Source organism: Euwallacea fornicatus, chromosome 10, assembly GCF_040115645.1.
Source record: "Euwallacea fornicatus isolate EFF26 chromosome 10, ASM4011564v1, whole genome shotgun sequence".
Lineage (NCBI taxonomy): Eukaryota > Metazoa > Arthropoda > Insecta > Coleoptera > Curculionidae > Euwallacea > Euwallacea fornicatus.
In genome coordinates, this window is record NC_089550.1 from 3,895,811 (window position 1) to 3,911,787 (window position 15,977).

The 15,977-nt window shown below is 34.0% G+C and overlaps 2 protein-coding genes and 1 long non-coding RNA gene across 3 annotated transcripts; 1 reads left to right on the plus strand and 2 right to left on the minus strand.

Annotated features, from left to right (window-relative positions):
• Positions 1 to 8: 8 nt before the first annotated feature.
• LOC136341667 (uncharacterized) lies at positions 9 to 561 on the minus strand. The gene is made up of 2 exons (XR_010732528.1): positions 473 to 561; positions 9 to 407 (listed from the first exon to the last, which is right to left on the minus strand). It is a non-coding gene; the product is annotated as an uncharacterized lncRNA (long non-coding RNA).
• On the plus strand, positions 314 to 11,647 carry LOC136341664 (XK-related protein 6-like). The gene is made up of 6 exons (XM_066286871.1): positions 314 to 603; positions 3,810 to 3,995; positions 6,101 to 6,246; positions 6,307 to 6,468; positions 7,619 to 7,898; positions 8,977 to 11,647. Exons 1-6 carry the CDS (start codon positions 314 to 316, stop codon positions 9,194 to 9,196), a joined length of 1,284 nt encoding a protein of 427 aa, XP_066142968.1. The 3' UTR covers positions 9,197 to 11,647.
• Positions 11,648 to 12,242: 595 nt separating this feature from the next.
• Positions 12,243 to 15,809, minus strand: Nf-YC (nuclear factor Y-box C). Its single transcript, XM_066286872.1, has 9 exons — positions 15,601 to 15,809; positions 15,122 to 15,549; positions 14,508 to 14,634; positions 14,257 to 14,442; positions 14,068 to 14,190; positions 13,845 to 14,012; positions 13,391 to 13,537; positions 13,185 to 13,301; positions 12,243 to 12,993 (listed from the first exon to the last, which is right to left on the minus strand). Exons 2-9 carry the CDS (start codon positions 15,148 to 15,150, stop codon positions 12,928 to 12,930), a joined length of 963 nt encoding a protein of 320 aa, XP_066142969.1. The 5' UTR covers positions 15,151 to 15,549; positions 15,601 to 15,809; the 3' UTR covers positions 12,243 to 12,927.
• Positions 15,810 to 15,977: the final 168 nt, after the last annotated feature.

Genomic DNA, 15,977 nt, shown 5'->3' on the forward strand with positions numbered 1-15,977 from the left:
ACAAATGGACCTGTTTATTCGGTAATTTATTTAAAACGGTTCACAGTTACCACAATTTACAAACAGTTTCATAATTCCATGTGAAATGGGCAGCTAAATGAGGACCATCTGTGCTCTGTTTTGTTAAAATTATCCATTTGTGTTGTCGACATTCCTTTCCAAGTCAAGGACCATCATATCTTCAGTAATGTTGTGGAAAATCCGGGTTAATGAATCGATGGAATTGCAGAGCAAAAGAACCGGCTCCCTTAGCATATTGTAGTTCCACAGCAACAAGTCTTATCACCTCAGGAGAACCTAATGAATCTGGAAAATGCCTGAGATTTGCACAGTGGTACACTTCTCTCGAGAATCATCAATGACAAGAATAGACACTATCAAACCCAATGAGCACCCTGGGAAAATTTCTGAAAGCAACCACAGTTTTGGCGTCTTCTATGTATGCTGCATTGTTTTGTCCATCCTGACCTACCTGGCAGATTTGGTACTAGCAATAATCCTTTTGTATTTTTACTCTACTCAAGGACACGGGGTTTATTTTGCTCTCACCCTGACTTTCATGTTATTGCCAGCGATATGTATGAGCACAGTCAGTTTAAGGTGGTAAGTATAGATATTGTCATTATAGTCAAGTCAATGAACTAATGATAAGTTATTTAAAATGTTTAGATTTTATGTGTTATATTTAATATCTGAATCGTCACTGTGAATCTCAAAGAAATTATCTAAAGATCCTAAGCATAATAACTCATCAACTAACTCATAATAGTTTTATAGGGAGTCATTCAGATCATACAAATGATAATATTTCTATGGTGAAAGAATCTATTTTGTGGTCAATGTTCATATTCTATATTTAGTCTGCTCCACAATGGCATGAGATCTTTGTGATGTTTTTAAACAATAACCAAATATAAACAATGATGTCATCAGGTCAGTGCTGATGTAATGCTGGTGTAGCAAAATTCTTACTGAAACTTATGGTTAAACAATTTATTACTAACAGGCGTAAATTGTTTAACAAAAGGAAACCTAACTGTTCACTTAAATAAATAAGCAGAAGCCTTTAATGAATTTATGGTACGTGTTTGGCAAGGATGTGGTAACAGGTGGTAATAATAATTTGCACTTGAGTTAGGACTCGGTAAATGGAAGATATATTGAAAATGCAAGCATAACACTAGTCTATCAAGGTCTCAATGTTGTATAATTATAACATTAACAACAAATTGAGATATTTGTTTTTAGTGTTTACATTATAAGCAATGTAAGAATATAAGGAAAATAATATTCAGCTGGAAATACCGAAAGGCAAACTCGACCGAGCTAAGAAATCGATAGTATTTTCTATTAAGAGAGTCGTTATTTCTAAAGGATTAACTGGGCAATAATCAGCCATTTATTTATAAGGCATATTCGTTGCTGTATATGACAGGGAATTGATTTCCATTAGAATTTCTTCAAGCTCTATTTTTATGGCTAAATTAATCATTGATTTTTCCCGCTCTGGGTTGTTGTTGTAGAACCAGTTAAAAACCCAGAAAATCAACCGTTCTGTAATCTTACCTTTAACTTTAAAGGGATCCTTCAATTTAAATATGCCTTTTTAAAGGAAAGTTGGAGTAATATTGTGGTAAATATAGGGCATTACTAGGGGATTATGATACCACAAGCATACAAGTAATATATGACGATAATGAAAATTCCCAAGATCGCATGCTCTCCTGAGTAATATCTACATTTTACTGCAATACTGGGCAATCTTGACAAATGCTATACAAAATTTAATTCTGTGGTTTACTTTTCATGGACTTTAACTATTTAGTATACAGGGTGTTATACATTTAATATTATAGTGATTATTTTGACAACTTCTGTAGGTAGAGAGAAAATATTCATATAAAAGATGTAGAGTGCATTTACAGCTGTATGAAGGTGGTGTAATATATAACGGTTAAAAAGGCATAATTTTCGAAATACAGGGCGGTACAATTTCACTTTTTTCACATCATAGGACATTTTCAATTTTATTAATAGATTATAATGAAACTTGACTCAATAATAATTGGTTATCATGATTCAGTTGGTGCTCTACATCAATACATCAAGTTGTAATTCACCACTTTTCGATGCCTACATATTAAATTACATTTTAGACTCAAACTTATCTTTCTAAATTGCCACCATCGCTACTTTATTTGACTTGCATGTGCAAATATTTACCCAAATAAATATATCTGGGCATTTTCCATTAGTTTCAATTACTTCCTGTGCAAAATCATTTTTAACTGTTGCTAACCCAAGTTGTTTTACTGCAAAACCAGAACAGTGAGATTATTGAATAATCAGGCCTTGGAGATTTTAACTACATGTAGATATTTGTATAAAATTACAAATTCATGGAAATATGCAGCAAATTAATTCTAAAATAATCAAAAATATTATTGGTATTCCCTTTTATCAGAGCTGCCTTCACGTTAGTAGTTTACCTATCGTTAAAAAAAAATCTTTACCTATCATTAACAACTTGTAATTATTAAGTTCCCGTTAAAATTTTTCTATTTTTAAAAACATTAAAAAATGATGTCTCCTTCATTATGCGTGTTATATCCTGCGACAATAGTCCATTAACTCCGGATATTAAAAGCCGCCACAGCGGTTTAATGAGATTATAAAGTTTAAATTATTTTTTCAGCTGCGGATTACGAACACAATTACTTTTATAAATAGGAGTATGGTTCAATGATTAAAAGCAATAAGCAGCATATCCGCAAATTCAATGAAAGACGGAAAAAAGTTAGAGGTTGTGAGAAATTTTACAGGGGTAACTGAGATGGTATTCATGGTAGTTCTTACCAAGAAGCTGCAATTCTTAAAAAAAATTGCAGTTTTTAGAGCCAAGAACATAAAGTTTAGCCATTTATATTCTTCCCCCCTCTCATGACCCCTTGCGTCTGTGACCTTTTTAGACCTGTTTGAGTCTTCATGAAAGACAGTTGATAGTGTTGTTTAATATATAATTACAAGTATGCAATAAAGTATCTTGTTAACTATCGGGCATCCGCCGTTTTGGTGATAAACTAATAATTTTAAAGATCGGATTTAATGTAAAAATTGGAAGTGATAATAATGATTTACAAACAGTTTAGTGACATTCACTACTAATACCGCACAATATCCTACTGTTCACTGGAAAATTTGCATCATACCACGATGTTTCATAATAGTATGCCAAAAATTCAGGAGATAAATGTATGGGTGATGTTAAAAATAAAAGTTCATATGAATATGGGCCCGTTTTCGTTTCCGGTATGAAATATAGGGTGATAAAAGCGTTTTCTATTTAGCTTTCCCATAATAAGTCCGTTTCGACATTTAATATTTTTGTGAAAATTGGGGAACGAAAAATAGGTGTAAAAACACATTTTTTAATGGGAAAACAATGTTTTTGATTTCATTAGTGATGTCCCCATTGATGTGACTCTAAACATTTTAAACGAAAAATATGAACGTCACTGTTTTTTTTTTGAAGATTTTTCATAACTTTAACCATTTTCATGAATTTATTTTAACGAGTTGTATTTCAGATAGGAACCGAAAACGTACGCGTATTCATATGAACTTTTTTTCTTAAAATCATCAATAGATTCACCCCCTCAATTTTTGACCCTTTATTGTGAAATATCCTGTATAAATACTTTTGTATGCAACTTATTCTTTTTCGTCCAAATCTACCTGTTTTCAATTAATAATTCTTCATATGATATATATCTCCTTAATCATGAATATTAATTATTATTTTTTTAAAGGTACATTATCGACCATGACGACCCCTCAGTGGGCCGAGCTTCCCTAGGACACTGGATAATTAGAATAATTTTTTTGGTGCTCCAAATCTCCCCTTTGTTGCGATATATCGACACTCTGATATACGGAATCAGGAGCAAAGTGGCTGCAAAGACTGAGAGTGATAGCAAGCAAACGATATTGTACAGGTAAGTAATCAACAAATATGCAGATCCAGAATGGATTCAGAGCTGGTGTTTTGCCGCTTTTCGAGTTCACATAAGTTCGAGAAATAAGACGATGTACGTGATATTTTTCGTCTCAGTTCATTTGTGTTTAGCTTTAGCTGGAACGTAACTTGAGCTTCAGCTTCCTTTTTATGTATTGTAGCAGTTGTGTTGACACGCAAAATGAACAGTTACACAAGACTTGTAGACCGGCTAAAGTAAAAGTGTAAGCAATTTTTTTATCGCCTTAGGTACGGTGATATAGACATCAAGGTTAATCAGCCTTGACGAATACTCATTTTTTGCTTGACGTGTCGTCCGTTTTAGATATACCCGGCGATGATATAATGAGTGACCTTCTCGAATTAAGTGAATCATTTTTTATTTGTAAAGAGCTATTTTTGAGCATTAATTGTATCGGGTGCATATGATTGAGTATTTGAAAATTACTAGTGCCTTCTCATCAGGGCTAGTCCGAGCAAACCTGTCGCCCTGGTCGAGAATTTTAATCACCGCCTCCCTACTTCCGAAAAAACCCCCGATCGGGTCTCCTGTCTTTTTTGATCAGCCGCCCAGGGTGGTCGTCCAATCGTCAATGCATCCTCGATCATCAAGAGCATGAGCCAGAACCACATTAACAATGCATAAGGAGAGATCTCGATTATTATTTTATTTCGTATCACAAATATCTCTTTGTCGTCGCAACAACATTGGGCTGAATCATCTACGAATTGATATCGCTTCGAAAGGTGTAAAAAACTTTGCAGCCTACCTTTCGTAGAGACAGAGTTAATTGGTCTAAAAATCGATACGTGACACGAAATCTTACAGAGCGGTCCACAGATAAGGACGTCTGGCATGAGAATCTTGTAAACAGTTGGAGACACAAACAGGGCCATCTTCAGGATGTCTTTCTAGACGATTTTTTTTATATATATCCCCCCCTCCCCTGAAACCGCTGAATGATCAGCCGGCTATTAGGCCGGTCTTATTTCTCATATCCCCTCAAAAAATGTCCACTGAAAATTATCATCCAGGGCTAATTCACGAAACTATGAAGTAAACAAATCCAAATTGAGACCACTAAAAAAGTCTGTTTACAGTTGATCGGCATTGGCCAGCAAAAAATTAATCGATGTTTAACGAGGCTGGACAAATACAATTTTCTAAATTGGCGGGGTCGGAAAGTTAAGTAAAGCATTCGATGTAAATAGATTGTAATCAATCAAAACCGATTGGTAGTGTTGAAGCTCGTCTAATCCGTAATTCACACAGGTGAAGGACCCTGTCAGTTTCCTTAGTTTTTCGTTGAGGTCGAGCAGCTGGAAGGTCTTTCTTGGATTTTTTGTGATTGATTCAGATTATAGTGAAGTGCACTTTAAATAGATAGGATAGTGTGTTGTTTATATCTATTGGAATAATATTATGAACATTCTTCATAGTTTATAGATTAATTTATCATTTATTAATATATAGAAACGCAAAGTAGCAAATTTACTACACCTTTCCCCTTTTATATGTCACTTGCCATTTTCTCCTCTTGCGTTTCTTTTTCAATTCTGACGAGGTATCCCCTAGTCCAAAGGGGAATCCTCGATACGTGGCCATCTAGTAGTTGCAGTAGTAGTAACTTCGTTCGAGAATGCTTCATCCTAAGTTGGGTCTATCAATTTGCCCGCCATTATCCTATTACCAACTCTCAATACCATAATACTAAAAGCTTATGAACTACTAAATCGGTGATATATCTATAATCCATAAAATGTTATTGATGGCGGAATTTACTTTACTTTCGAAGCAAGCTGCATCTGCTAAGTACGCTGAAACGAAGATTGAGGCACTCTACGTAGCGGTGCAAGAGCGGTTTCAGACTTTCCAGTGGTGCTTGTAATATAATTTCATTACGGGCTTTATCTTAAAAATATTTTTAGGAGGTTTTTACGTAATTAGTAATAAATTATAACTGTTTTATGTAATATCTAATCAAAACAATAAATTCGTGTAGAAGTGTACATTAATATCTTGTGTTCCTGCACTTTATGCATTTTTCCTGCTGGGTTAAGTCGTAACATGCTTTTTTTTTTAAGGCGAATGCTGGACGAGGACACAAACAGCTCATTACTAAGACTATTCCATTGTTTCTTGCATTGCGCCCCACAAGCGGTCATGCAACTCGTTTTCCTGCTGAGTTTTGTAATAAGCCCTGAGAGAAACACTTATTCCATAAAATTAGGTCTGCGTCTTGCCCCTATTCTTTCATGATTTCATCCAAAAATAATCCGGAATTTTTCAGATGTACTAATTATCCAAGCCTGGACAGTATTTACTTCAGTTATATCCATAGCCTGGTCTCTGACGTCCTATCACAGATCCGTGAGGTTCGCCAGGGATGACAAGAACAAGATCAAGTGGATCGGACTTCTTGTTGCCTTTTGTTGGCAACTGATGAGTGCACGTAAGTTCCGTTTGGTTCTGGTTTTTGTGCGAAAAATGCCCGAGTCAAATAGCCATTTAAAGAATAATTAAATGATTTGCCGGTGAAAGGTTTGAGAGCGTAAGTGGAACATTCACCCGAAATCCTCCCATTCACGATATTTATGCGAGTGAAACAAATATGTCGATAGGAGGATTATAACAGCCGAGACATTATCGTGTCACGTGTTTAAAGTTCCATAAACTATTAGTCCATTGGGGCAAGTTTCGGTGTGCTCCTCAAAAATTCATAAATGTTAAACTATTTCTGAAATTGAAATTTCCAAAATCCGCGCTCCGACCTTGCATTTCAAATCCCGAATAGTCCATGCTTGAGTAACTTTAGGCTCAAGTTTATACGCGTATTATAGTTTCGCGTTGTTTTCTTGCAGCTGCAATTTTCCAGTCCTGAAATTTACACTTTTTCGATAATGCCTGTGTACTGGTCCGGCCTTAACTAGTTGGGTGCCCTGGATAAAATCTTTTAATCGTCCCCCCCCAACTTTGAAGAAAAACCGCCGACCGGCGAAGTCCTGCTTGTGCATTCCGGTGGGTGTTCGTAATTATGTGAACTTGCAGTTCACCTACTGGTCAAATTGATTGGAAGCTATTTATAGTAACATTATGTAATTTTAATTTCAATGTGTTTACTCCTTGGTTCATGTGGCGTTTTTGTACAGTTTAACCTTCATGAGAAAACATATGTTGAAATTAGTGCATTGGCCACATTCAACGGAAGCAACGGTTTAACAAATTCGAAGTAAAAACCACATTCAGCCATCATTTAAATCTATTTGAGGCGTGGCCTGTTATTTAACAGAAACCCCAACAATTACCCAACTGTTGATTCCGCCGAATCGGCCGTTGTTCACTATATCGTAATCATGTTACGTGCGATTAAGTGGCAACCGCGCACGCATGTACGAATATAATTATTACCGCTTTTTTTCGGATTTAATCCAGCAATTCAATCAAAATTGTTTTTTCCCATTCAAGCACTCTGAGAGCTTAATCATTTTATTCCTTGTGGTAAATTCACATAATCGCTGCATCGAAATGGTTTCAAAATAATGTCTCCGGTTAACATATGCAAATCATGCTACGTTCACAGTTAATTTCCAACTTTTCCCCAGTGTCCAGGATCCTTGCCTTAAGCCTCTTGGCAGCAATCCTTCCTGCGTGGATGGGGGTGGTGTGCGCCCTCCATTGGGGCGTCATGTCCATCTGGCTGGCCATAGGTCAACACCAGACGGCCGCTTGTGGGAGCAGATGCGAAGAACTGCTCCTTTCTGTAGCCTTGGGATTGGCGTACGTGTTGGCCTTCATTGCGCCGAGAGATGGACCAACCAGATACGTGTATCTGGCTTATTACTTAGTGTGCTTTATGGAGAACACTGCTGCCTTAGTGGTTTGGTAAGTAAATCACTTTGGATTATGCTAAACCAGAAGAAAATCGATAAAATAATGTCAAAATAGTACTTTTAAAAGTTGCCCCATTTAGATATGCAAATATTTTACGGAAACGTGTAAAATTGTCTTCTTGAAAAAAAAAAACGTTTCCAATACACTGAATGTATGGTATAGCTACTGGTTCTAATACTTACTGTATGTAATGCAAGGCATCATACAGAGTGATTCAGAACTGTGGGGTTAAACTTCTATGGATGTTTCAGTACAACAATAGAAGACATTTCGGTAACTGTAATAGTTTAAAATATTGTCCTTGAACTCGAATACACGTGTTTAAATGACGTTAACCAAAGACTAAAGTCCTCACAGAAAGTAATGTAAAGGTGCTAGGTCGGGTGATCTAAGGGGACATGAAAATGGGCCACCTTTGCCAATCCAATCTTATTGTAACTAACGATAAAAATAACAACGAAGTTGAATAAAAAAGCGCGCAGGCGCACCATCATGTCCCAGTTACATTTGCTGTCGACCTTTTAATAGAACATTTTCAAAAAGTTCCAGCAAGACGTCTTGTAGAAAATGCTCATTTTGAAGGAAACATTTTCGGACATATGTTATTATACTCAAATATATTTTATTGTTGCACTGAATAATCTTTAAATGTTTGATCCCATAGTTTTTAATCATCCTGTAGGTGAACAATTTTTATCATAAGAAATACACTGTAATAGTAGTTTATTGTCAATTTCGTTGGCTAGCGTATGATTAACGAGGCTCTTGCACGCTTCAAACTCATCATAAAACAATGATGCAGCAAATATTTATTTAATTGAATAACGAGGCTTTTAAGCTTTCTGAGAAGTAATAACCATTTAACGGATAATCCGTATTGACATTTATGGTCCATGTTACCAAATATAGAACACGTTTATGTCATCATTCTAACTTTAGTTCTTCAGTCATTTTTAATTCTTGTTCAACGTTTATTGATTTACAATTTAATGTTTCCGAACAAACGACCTTAATCCCTTATCATTCTACTGTCTTGGGTATTTTTTTAATTAGTGTCTCTTCTTTTTAGGTGTGTTACAAACAACTCATCAAGCAACCCATTTCTCTATTACGGAGCGGCGGGCAGCCAAGTGATTAGCTTCGCTCTAGCAATAGCTTTTCTAATTATTTACTACAAATACTGCCATCCTTCTCTGTCACAACGGTCAAAGTACCCGACCGACACTTACATTGAGAACGATAAGCCTTGTTACAGTAAGACTTCGTATAACTTTAGGACTAGCTCTTGATCTATAGTTTTCGTCTAATTTTCAATTTTCGATCGACTAAAAATTGAAAATTAAACGAATCCGCGGAGTTGTTTTGTTTATAAAAAAAACAGTATATTTCTAAAGTATTAGTGTAAATATTTTACTTGATATCAGTATTTTCGGGCGTTGTTTGTTGGTCTGTGACAATGTTGTTGAGTAGTTGGTATGTTTATTTTTTTTAACTGGTTCCTGTTGGATGTGTGTTTGTATTTAAGACGCGCATGATTAAAGAAAAACTTATCGACTATCATTGCAGTGCTTTTTTGTAAACAGGATTAGACTGTATGCAGAATATACATTATTGAATTAGACAACACATGTTAATGAACAAACGCTAACCTGCTAGTAAGTTAACGAAGATGCCTTTATGGAGTGCTAATAACTGTTATATTATTGTTTGATGTTGTGTACTGAGAGTCTCGCATACAATGTTTGCAAAAGGGATTAGGTTTTCGGTTTTTGAGCCAAAAAGTTTATTAGCATGTATAAATATATGGGCTGTCAGATTTCTCCCTCTTAAGAACCTTCGGATGCGGAAGGGTAGTGCAGATTGTTTGAAAGTGAGGGTGAGTAGAACTGTTCACTAAATTATAATAATGGAACTTTATTAAGCAACTAGTCAAACGTTCTATTAAAACAGGAGTTAATAGTAAACGGCAAAATGCGCTAATGAGGCGATAGGACTGTTGGGGATCGATAGATACATATATAGGCAGGATATTAGTTACATTCCTTTGCCATGCTTATGAAGGTTTGAAACACTCCCTTATTACTGGCAACAGAAACATTCGGTTGCTTTTTTGAGGTATAAGGGTTTTTTGGCTTAGAACTAATCTTTTGGTACCTACATTGTAAGACATATTTGTTAACATGTACGTACACTCTTTAACACAGTTATTAAAGAGTTGCTCAAAGGGGTACATTGTGTACACCAATTTTTTTCCAGCCTATTTTTAGAGAACTGTAGTGTACCTTTTTTTTCAAATTTTCTGTTGTACAAATCACATCTTTTCACTATTTTTCCACCTTAACTAGAATTACTTGAAGAGCGTGCCTTTCTTTACTTTTTTTGTAAATTTTATTTCGCACATTTCAGCATCCAGAAGTTACACAACAAATTTTTTAAAATAAATGAAGAAATGTATTGTCTAAATTTTGAATTTTTCGCGTTTACACGTAAGCAGGCACAATGTAATAAAATCACAAAATGAAAATTTGCAGGCAAATGTGCTTAAAATTACATAGTTTGCCATTAATATTTAAAAGTCTCTTTGTTGGCATTACTTAGCGTGGATGTAAACCTGCTAAATGAATCAAATATTGTCGCAAAGTTAGATAAGAACCCATACATTTTCATTAGCTTTTCGCCATATGCCCATTGGCTAAAATTGTCCTGAAAAACTTATTTCCACAGACATATCAACCATTTTTTCTATGATTAGTCATTAAATATCTTTTTTTCCCTGAATAAGGCATTACAAATTCATATATGAAAAAAACTGTGGTAAATATTTTGTAGGGTAAAGGCAACTCGGCCTTAATAAATAATAGTTAGAGGAAGTGAGTAAGTAGTTAAAGAAAGAAGGCTGTAAATTAAATATTTATCTATACAATAATATGTTTAGAACTTTATATTTCTGAACTAGAATTGTTTTATATATATTATATGCCAGCCAAAGTGCCAAAAAATTGCTATCCGTAAATAAAATTGTTTTTATAAATAACGGGCACTTATAAATCTTTTTAATGAATATTTTATGGCATATTATACACCTGTCACGTTAAGTTACAACGTTTTTGTAACAAGTATTACTATTGCGAACTGTAAAATAATAATATGACCATTTCGACCAAAAAATCAGACAGGGTTAGCTTTTGTAAAAACCATTTTGTATGTGCCTAATTATTATATTAGTTTAAATGTTATATTTGTACGAGAAAAGCTCGATTGATCCAGCACAAAATATGTAAGTATATAGGTTAAAGATTCCTGAACAATAGCTTAAAAGAATAAAATATTTAGATGCCTTACACATTAATTTATTACATATAAGTTATTCACCGGTTAAAAACTTAATCCACCTTTAGACAATAAATGTATTCAATTTTTTTTTCAGTCACCAAATAAGGCGCATGTTGATGTTTAATTCAGATTAAATATCGTTATAAGTTCCAAGAAGTACCTTGTGCATTTAATCTACCAGTATAAAAGTAATATGTGATGGTTAAGGAGTACCTATTGAAGTATATTTTATACATTTAAAAATTGTTATAAATGTGGGAAATATTTATGTACTCACTGTCATTAAGCCAAGATGTATTATAAGAAAATTTTGACTTTAAAATTTCTTTCTATAGACTGTTAAAGTATTGAGTTTTGAGATACCCCAAAAAATTTTGATCAGAGGTTTCGATTGTAGTAAGATATATGAAATCGGGACGTTTTTTTTAGATATCACGTACGAATCGGATACAAACACAGAAAGGCATTAACACTGATTGTATACCTACTTAAACTTTTATGGAATATGATCTAGGTTGGCGTTTTATAAAATACAATCCTGTGCTACAATCGTGATAAAATTATAAGATTCAAAACCAGATCTCACACAAATTTTACCTCTCAAACCTCTATGCAGCCCGATTTAACCATTATGTAAATAGAGTTTAGCTGCTTTAGTTCCTACTAGATATCCTAAGTTGTATTATTTTCTTAATTTTTGTACAGTATCCGATCTTTACAATGAATTTCAGGTGGGGCTATTTTATTTAACTTGACCGAATTCGCAATTTTATAGCGCCGTTTAATACATTGATATTTTATAAAGTGTTGATTTTGAAGATAAATTTACTTTTAAATAAGTTGTTTGTTTAGTTTGACCCTTGGCTTTCAGGTGCTCAACAGTTTCCTTAAATCCAGTAACGACTTAGAAGTTGTTCCAGTTGTTAGAAGGGGTGATTTGGTATGATTTCTTGTCATGTCGCACACGACATTGCTATTTTAGCTTGATATCAATAAAGAATATTATCTATTTACTTTTTACATATATATTCAATCGTTTAGTACACACTAAGGGATCCTAATTAATCACTTCAATAAAAATATACGGTTCATGTTGAAACTAGTGACAATAATTGTATTTAAAAAACTCCTATTACAAAACTCCTTAGGCATTAAAACATTTAAAAAATTATCTTTATAATGTTACGTATCATAAAAATTTTTTACTCATTCACTTTTTCATTCATCAAGAAACCTCCATGAATGACGTAATTAATGGTCATCAATATAAGAATAATGAAATTCTCGTAATTGTACAATAAAATTACAATACACAGCATTAACCTTCAAAAAAATAATTGAAATGTCTATTTTAGAGGTATAAGAACAGAGAACTTAATTATCGTAACAATATTCATCCTATAATTTGCATTGTAATGGTTTGGAACTGCAAAGTTGAAATCACGACCTTTTGATCATGATTTCAAAAGTTTCGATAGAAAGCGACTATTGCAAAAACCAATTGCATATTGCCAAATTAAATTTTATGCAGATTAGTATATCGTTGCACCGTTCTTTTTAAAACTTATTCGACATAAATCAATTTTTGTATACTTGTTATAGAGTCAGTAAACTTTCATTTAAGGGGTCATCACAGTTATATTTGTTTCAAGTGACCGGGCCCAGTAATACATATAAATTTTCCTGGTTATTCAGTGTCCGTGGCACTACTCGCTTGCGCCAAAAATACTTGGGCACCATTTTGTTGAGCAACCTAAAAGAAAATCATTAAATAAAACATTTGTTGCTTAAATGTAGTAAATGGTTCGTTGGTAGTAGTTTTGGCTGACTGTTTTTTACCGATTTATCTAGTTGTACGTAGATTATAATATAGATTCTTGACGCAGTGGTGGTAGTACAATATATGCTCCAAGATAAAATCTGGAAATGACATCAAATACAAACCTGCACAACTTGTTGAGGTGTATTTGTGGCTATCGGGGCTTGAATTATTACCGGCTGCGATGAATTCCCTTGCAGCTGTAATTTAATCATTTGCAACTGTTGAGGAGTTAACTGAATCTAAAATCAACGAAAGGATTTGTTTAATTTTAACAGAATCTTCAGTACGGAACCAAATGAGCAAAAGAATAATTATTTCCTCAACTTACAGGTATTTGTTGTATTTCGCCACTTGGTGTTACAATTTGTTGGATAATCTGTACGTTGCCTGTGGGAGTTTGTGAAATGGTTTGACCACTCGATTGCAGGATAATGGGTGTTTGAGTTGATTCTGTAGCGCCGGTATTGGATGTATTCTGATACACAACAAAAAACAAACAAATTAATTCGTTATATCCGGTGAAGTAATGACGAATATTCGTGAGCAAATGCAGCAAGGCTTAACGTACATCAAAATTTTGAGATAATTATCTGAAAAAATGAAAATTAAACGTTTTTCTAGAAGTCGGAAACACTTCTGACTTTAGTCAAATAAATTGGTCTCACATTTTGTAGGAGATTTTGCAAGGTTTCAAGTTCCTTTCAAAGTCAATTACATGACAACCAGTCTTAATTGATCATTAACACGTACGAGAAAATAATAAAAACAAATCGTTTATTTACCTGCTCAACTGCGCTGACCTGCACTGTTTGCACTTGAGGTTGAACAATTTGAATCGTTCCAGGCGTTTGCGCCACCGTCGCCGTAGTGGTTGTGGTCGTTGCTGGCGACGAGCTATTTTGCTGCAAATTCGCGTGGTGCTGCTGCGCTAATTGGAAGTAATAATGCACCTAAAATAATCGGAAACAATAAGAAATATGATGTAGCAGAGAATATGTGACATACTTGATCATTACTAGATCTTTGCCCTTCTTCCCTTTTTACAGGCTTTATATCTTCTCTAGGTACAATGTCAATTAAAAAGTCAAATTGATCATATTTTGCAATGGCCATGGCGATATCATTTCTCTGCAATAAAGATTGCAATAGCAGGTTACACAGAAACAAAGTAATAAATTAAATACTTGAACTTACCTGAAGCGTTCTTCTTTTATTATCCTCAGTGTGTATCCACGCTCTTAAAGTAAGTTCATGAATGAAGATTTCCGCAGCTTTTGCAAAAAGCAGTGGCGCTTCCGCACTGATCATCTTCACATCTTCATCTAATTTCATAATTTTTTTAATTCTGGCCAAAGGCAGCACTTGTTGTTTTAGATCCAGCTAAAATTGTTTTAATAATTATTTACTCCAAACTATAGATTTAAAAGCTCTGTGATTTTACTTGCCGTGCGAATGGATCTTATTTCATCCATTACTTTAGGCCAAAATTGGGCCAAAGACTGCTGAGCTTCAGTAGTTGCTTGGCTTAGATCATCAGAAGTGGAATCATTCTTATTTTCTTCGCTGCCATCACTAAGAAAATCCAAATATCAACATTCTACCATATATTTTATGAAGATTGGATATAATAAATGAGTTTCAAGCACCATGTATCTTAAACAATCTACTTGAGGACATTCTAATGTAAACTGTTTCAATAACATATTTCAATTATAAGAATCATAGCTCCATAAAGTCAGGACAGAATGTTACTTCTGGTTGACAAGTCTTAAGACCCAAATTATTGAAGTAGTAGTAATTTTATTATATATGTATATATATATATAAACAATAAAAATAGTTTTACATGAAAATAAAGCAGTGGGCTATATTTCCATCTTAAAAATAAGTGTATGTTCTCATTAAACCTGGAGAAACATCAATAATGCATCTATCTAAATCAATGGTTATTCTAGTGGTTTCCACCTTCGAGAAATAAGACAAGTCCACTAGAAGATAGGATTCACAGGTTGGTGGGATTTTACAGGAAATCTGTAAAAGGTTTAAAGGACATACTTACGCGTTTACAAAAAATACGGATGTAGCCATCCCAAACTTTCAAATAAAGTTAAAATTTAGCGCCTAGAAGAATTTTCTTGATTGGTTTGTGTGATTTGGTTTAATTCTGATTATTGGTTAAGTTATTGACGTTGACAATTCCGTATAGAACTTTAAATTCAGCGTTGCCAAATTCGTGCTTTTTTCAATTTTTCTAATACTTATTAAGAAAATTTATTTTGAAACAAATTATTTTACAGAACTTTAAAATCTCTATTATTATTATTATTATTATTATAAACTAATATGAGCAAAAACTTTAGGGAATCTGTTAATTCTTTGAGATTTTATTTTTAGAAACCCCCCGATCTTTACTCAAAGTTCGTTTCGGGCTCTTGTCTTCTGTCTCCGAATTCGATAAATCCTCACTTTTATCTTCCTTTAGTGGCCCTAGAAAACCAATTTTTCTCAAAAATTCTTCGCAAACTTAGAACGCCAAACCTGCGTCACCAATAACTAAAGTGGTCAAAAACTCATTTGTATCTTTCTTGAGCACCTGCAATGATTTCCGATATTCACTATAATCGCTAGGAGAATCAACTTTAATAGAAAGTTCTTTTATGGTTTCATTATTTTCGGAATATTTCAGATTTAAGGACATGGCAAATCAAAAAATAAACACGAAATTAACATAACCTCAAAAATAAATTGAGAACATTTTTTGACAGCAACACAAGATCTGTCGTTCGAGAGGTTATAAAAAAAAGCTCCATGTAGTGACGTCAACAGAGTATTTCTTTGAAAAAGTAGCATTGCAAATTAAATATTATTTAATTAATGTTAACTTCTGCTTAGCTCTTAGTAAACTTTACTTACTT

Bases quoted from the DNA above. Each gene is read 5' to 3' on its own strand.
- LOC136341664 (XM_066286871.1), top strand. From the start codon at position 314: ATGCCTGAGATTTGCACAGTGGTACACTTCTCTCGAGAATCATCAATG. The intron at 3,996-6,100 runs GTAAGTAATCAA...TTTTTTTTTAAG, and splicing joins AAGCAAACGATATTGTACAG to GCGAATGCTGGACGAGGACA. The intron at 6,247-6,306 runs GTCTGCGTCTTG...GGAATTTTTCAG, and splicing joins CACTTATTCCATAAAATTAG to ATGTACTAATTATCCAAGCC.
- Nf-YC (XM_066286872.1), bottom strand. From the start codon at position 15,150: ATGGCTACATCCGTATTTTTTGTAAACGC. The intron at 14,635-15,121 runs GTAAGTATGTCC...GGATTTTCTTAG, and splicing joins TCCGTATTTTTTGTAAACGC to TGATGGCAGCGAAGAAAATA. The intron at 13,302-13,390 runs GTAAGTTGAGGA...CGTTGATTTTAG, and splicing joins GCGAAATACAACAAATACCT to ATTCAGTTAACTCCTCAACA.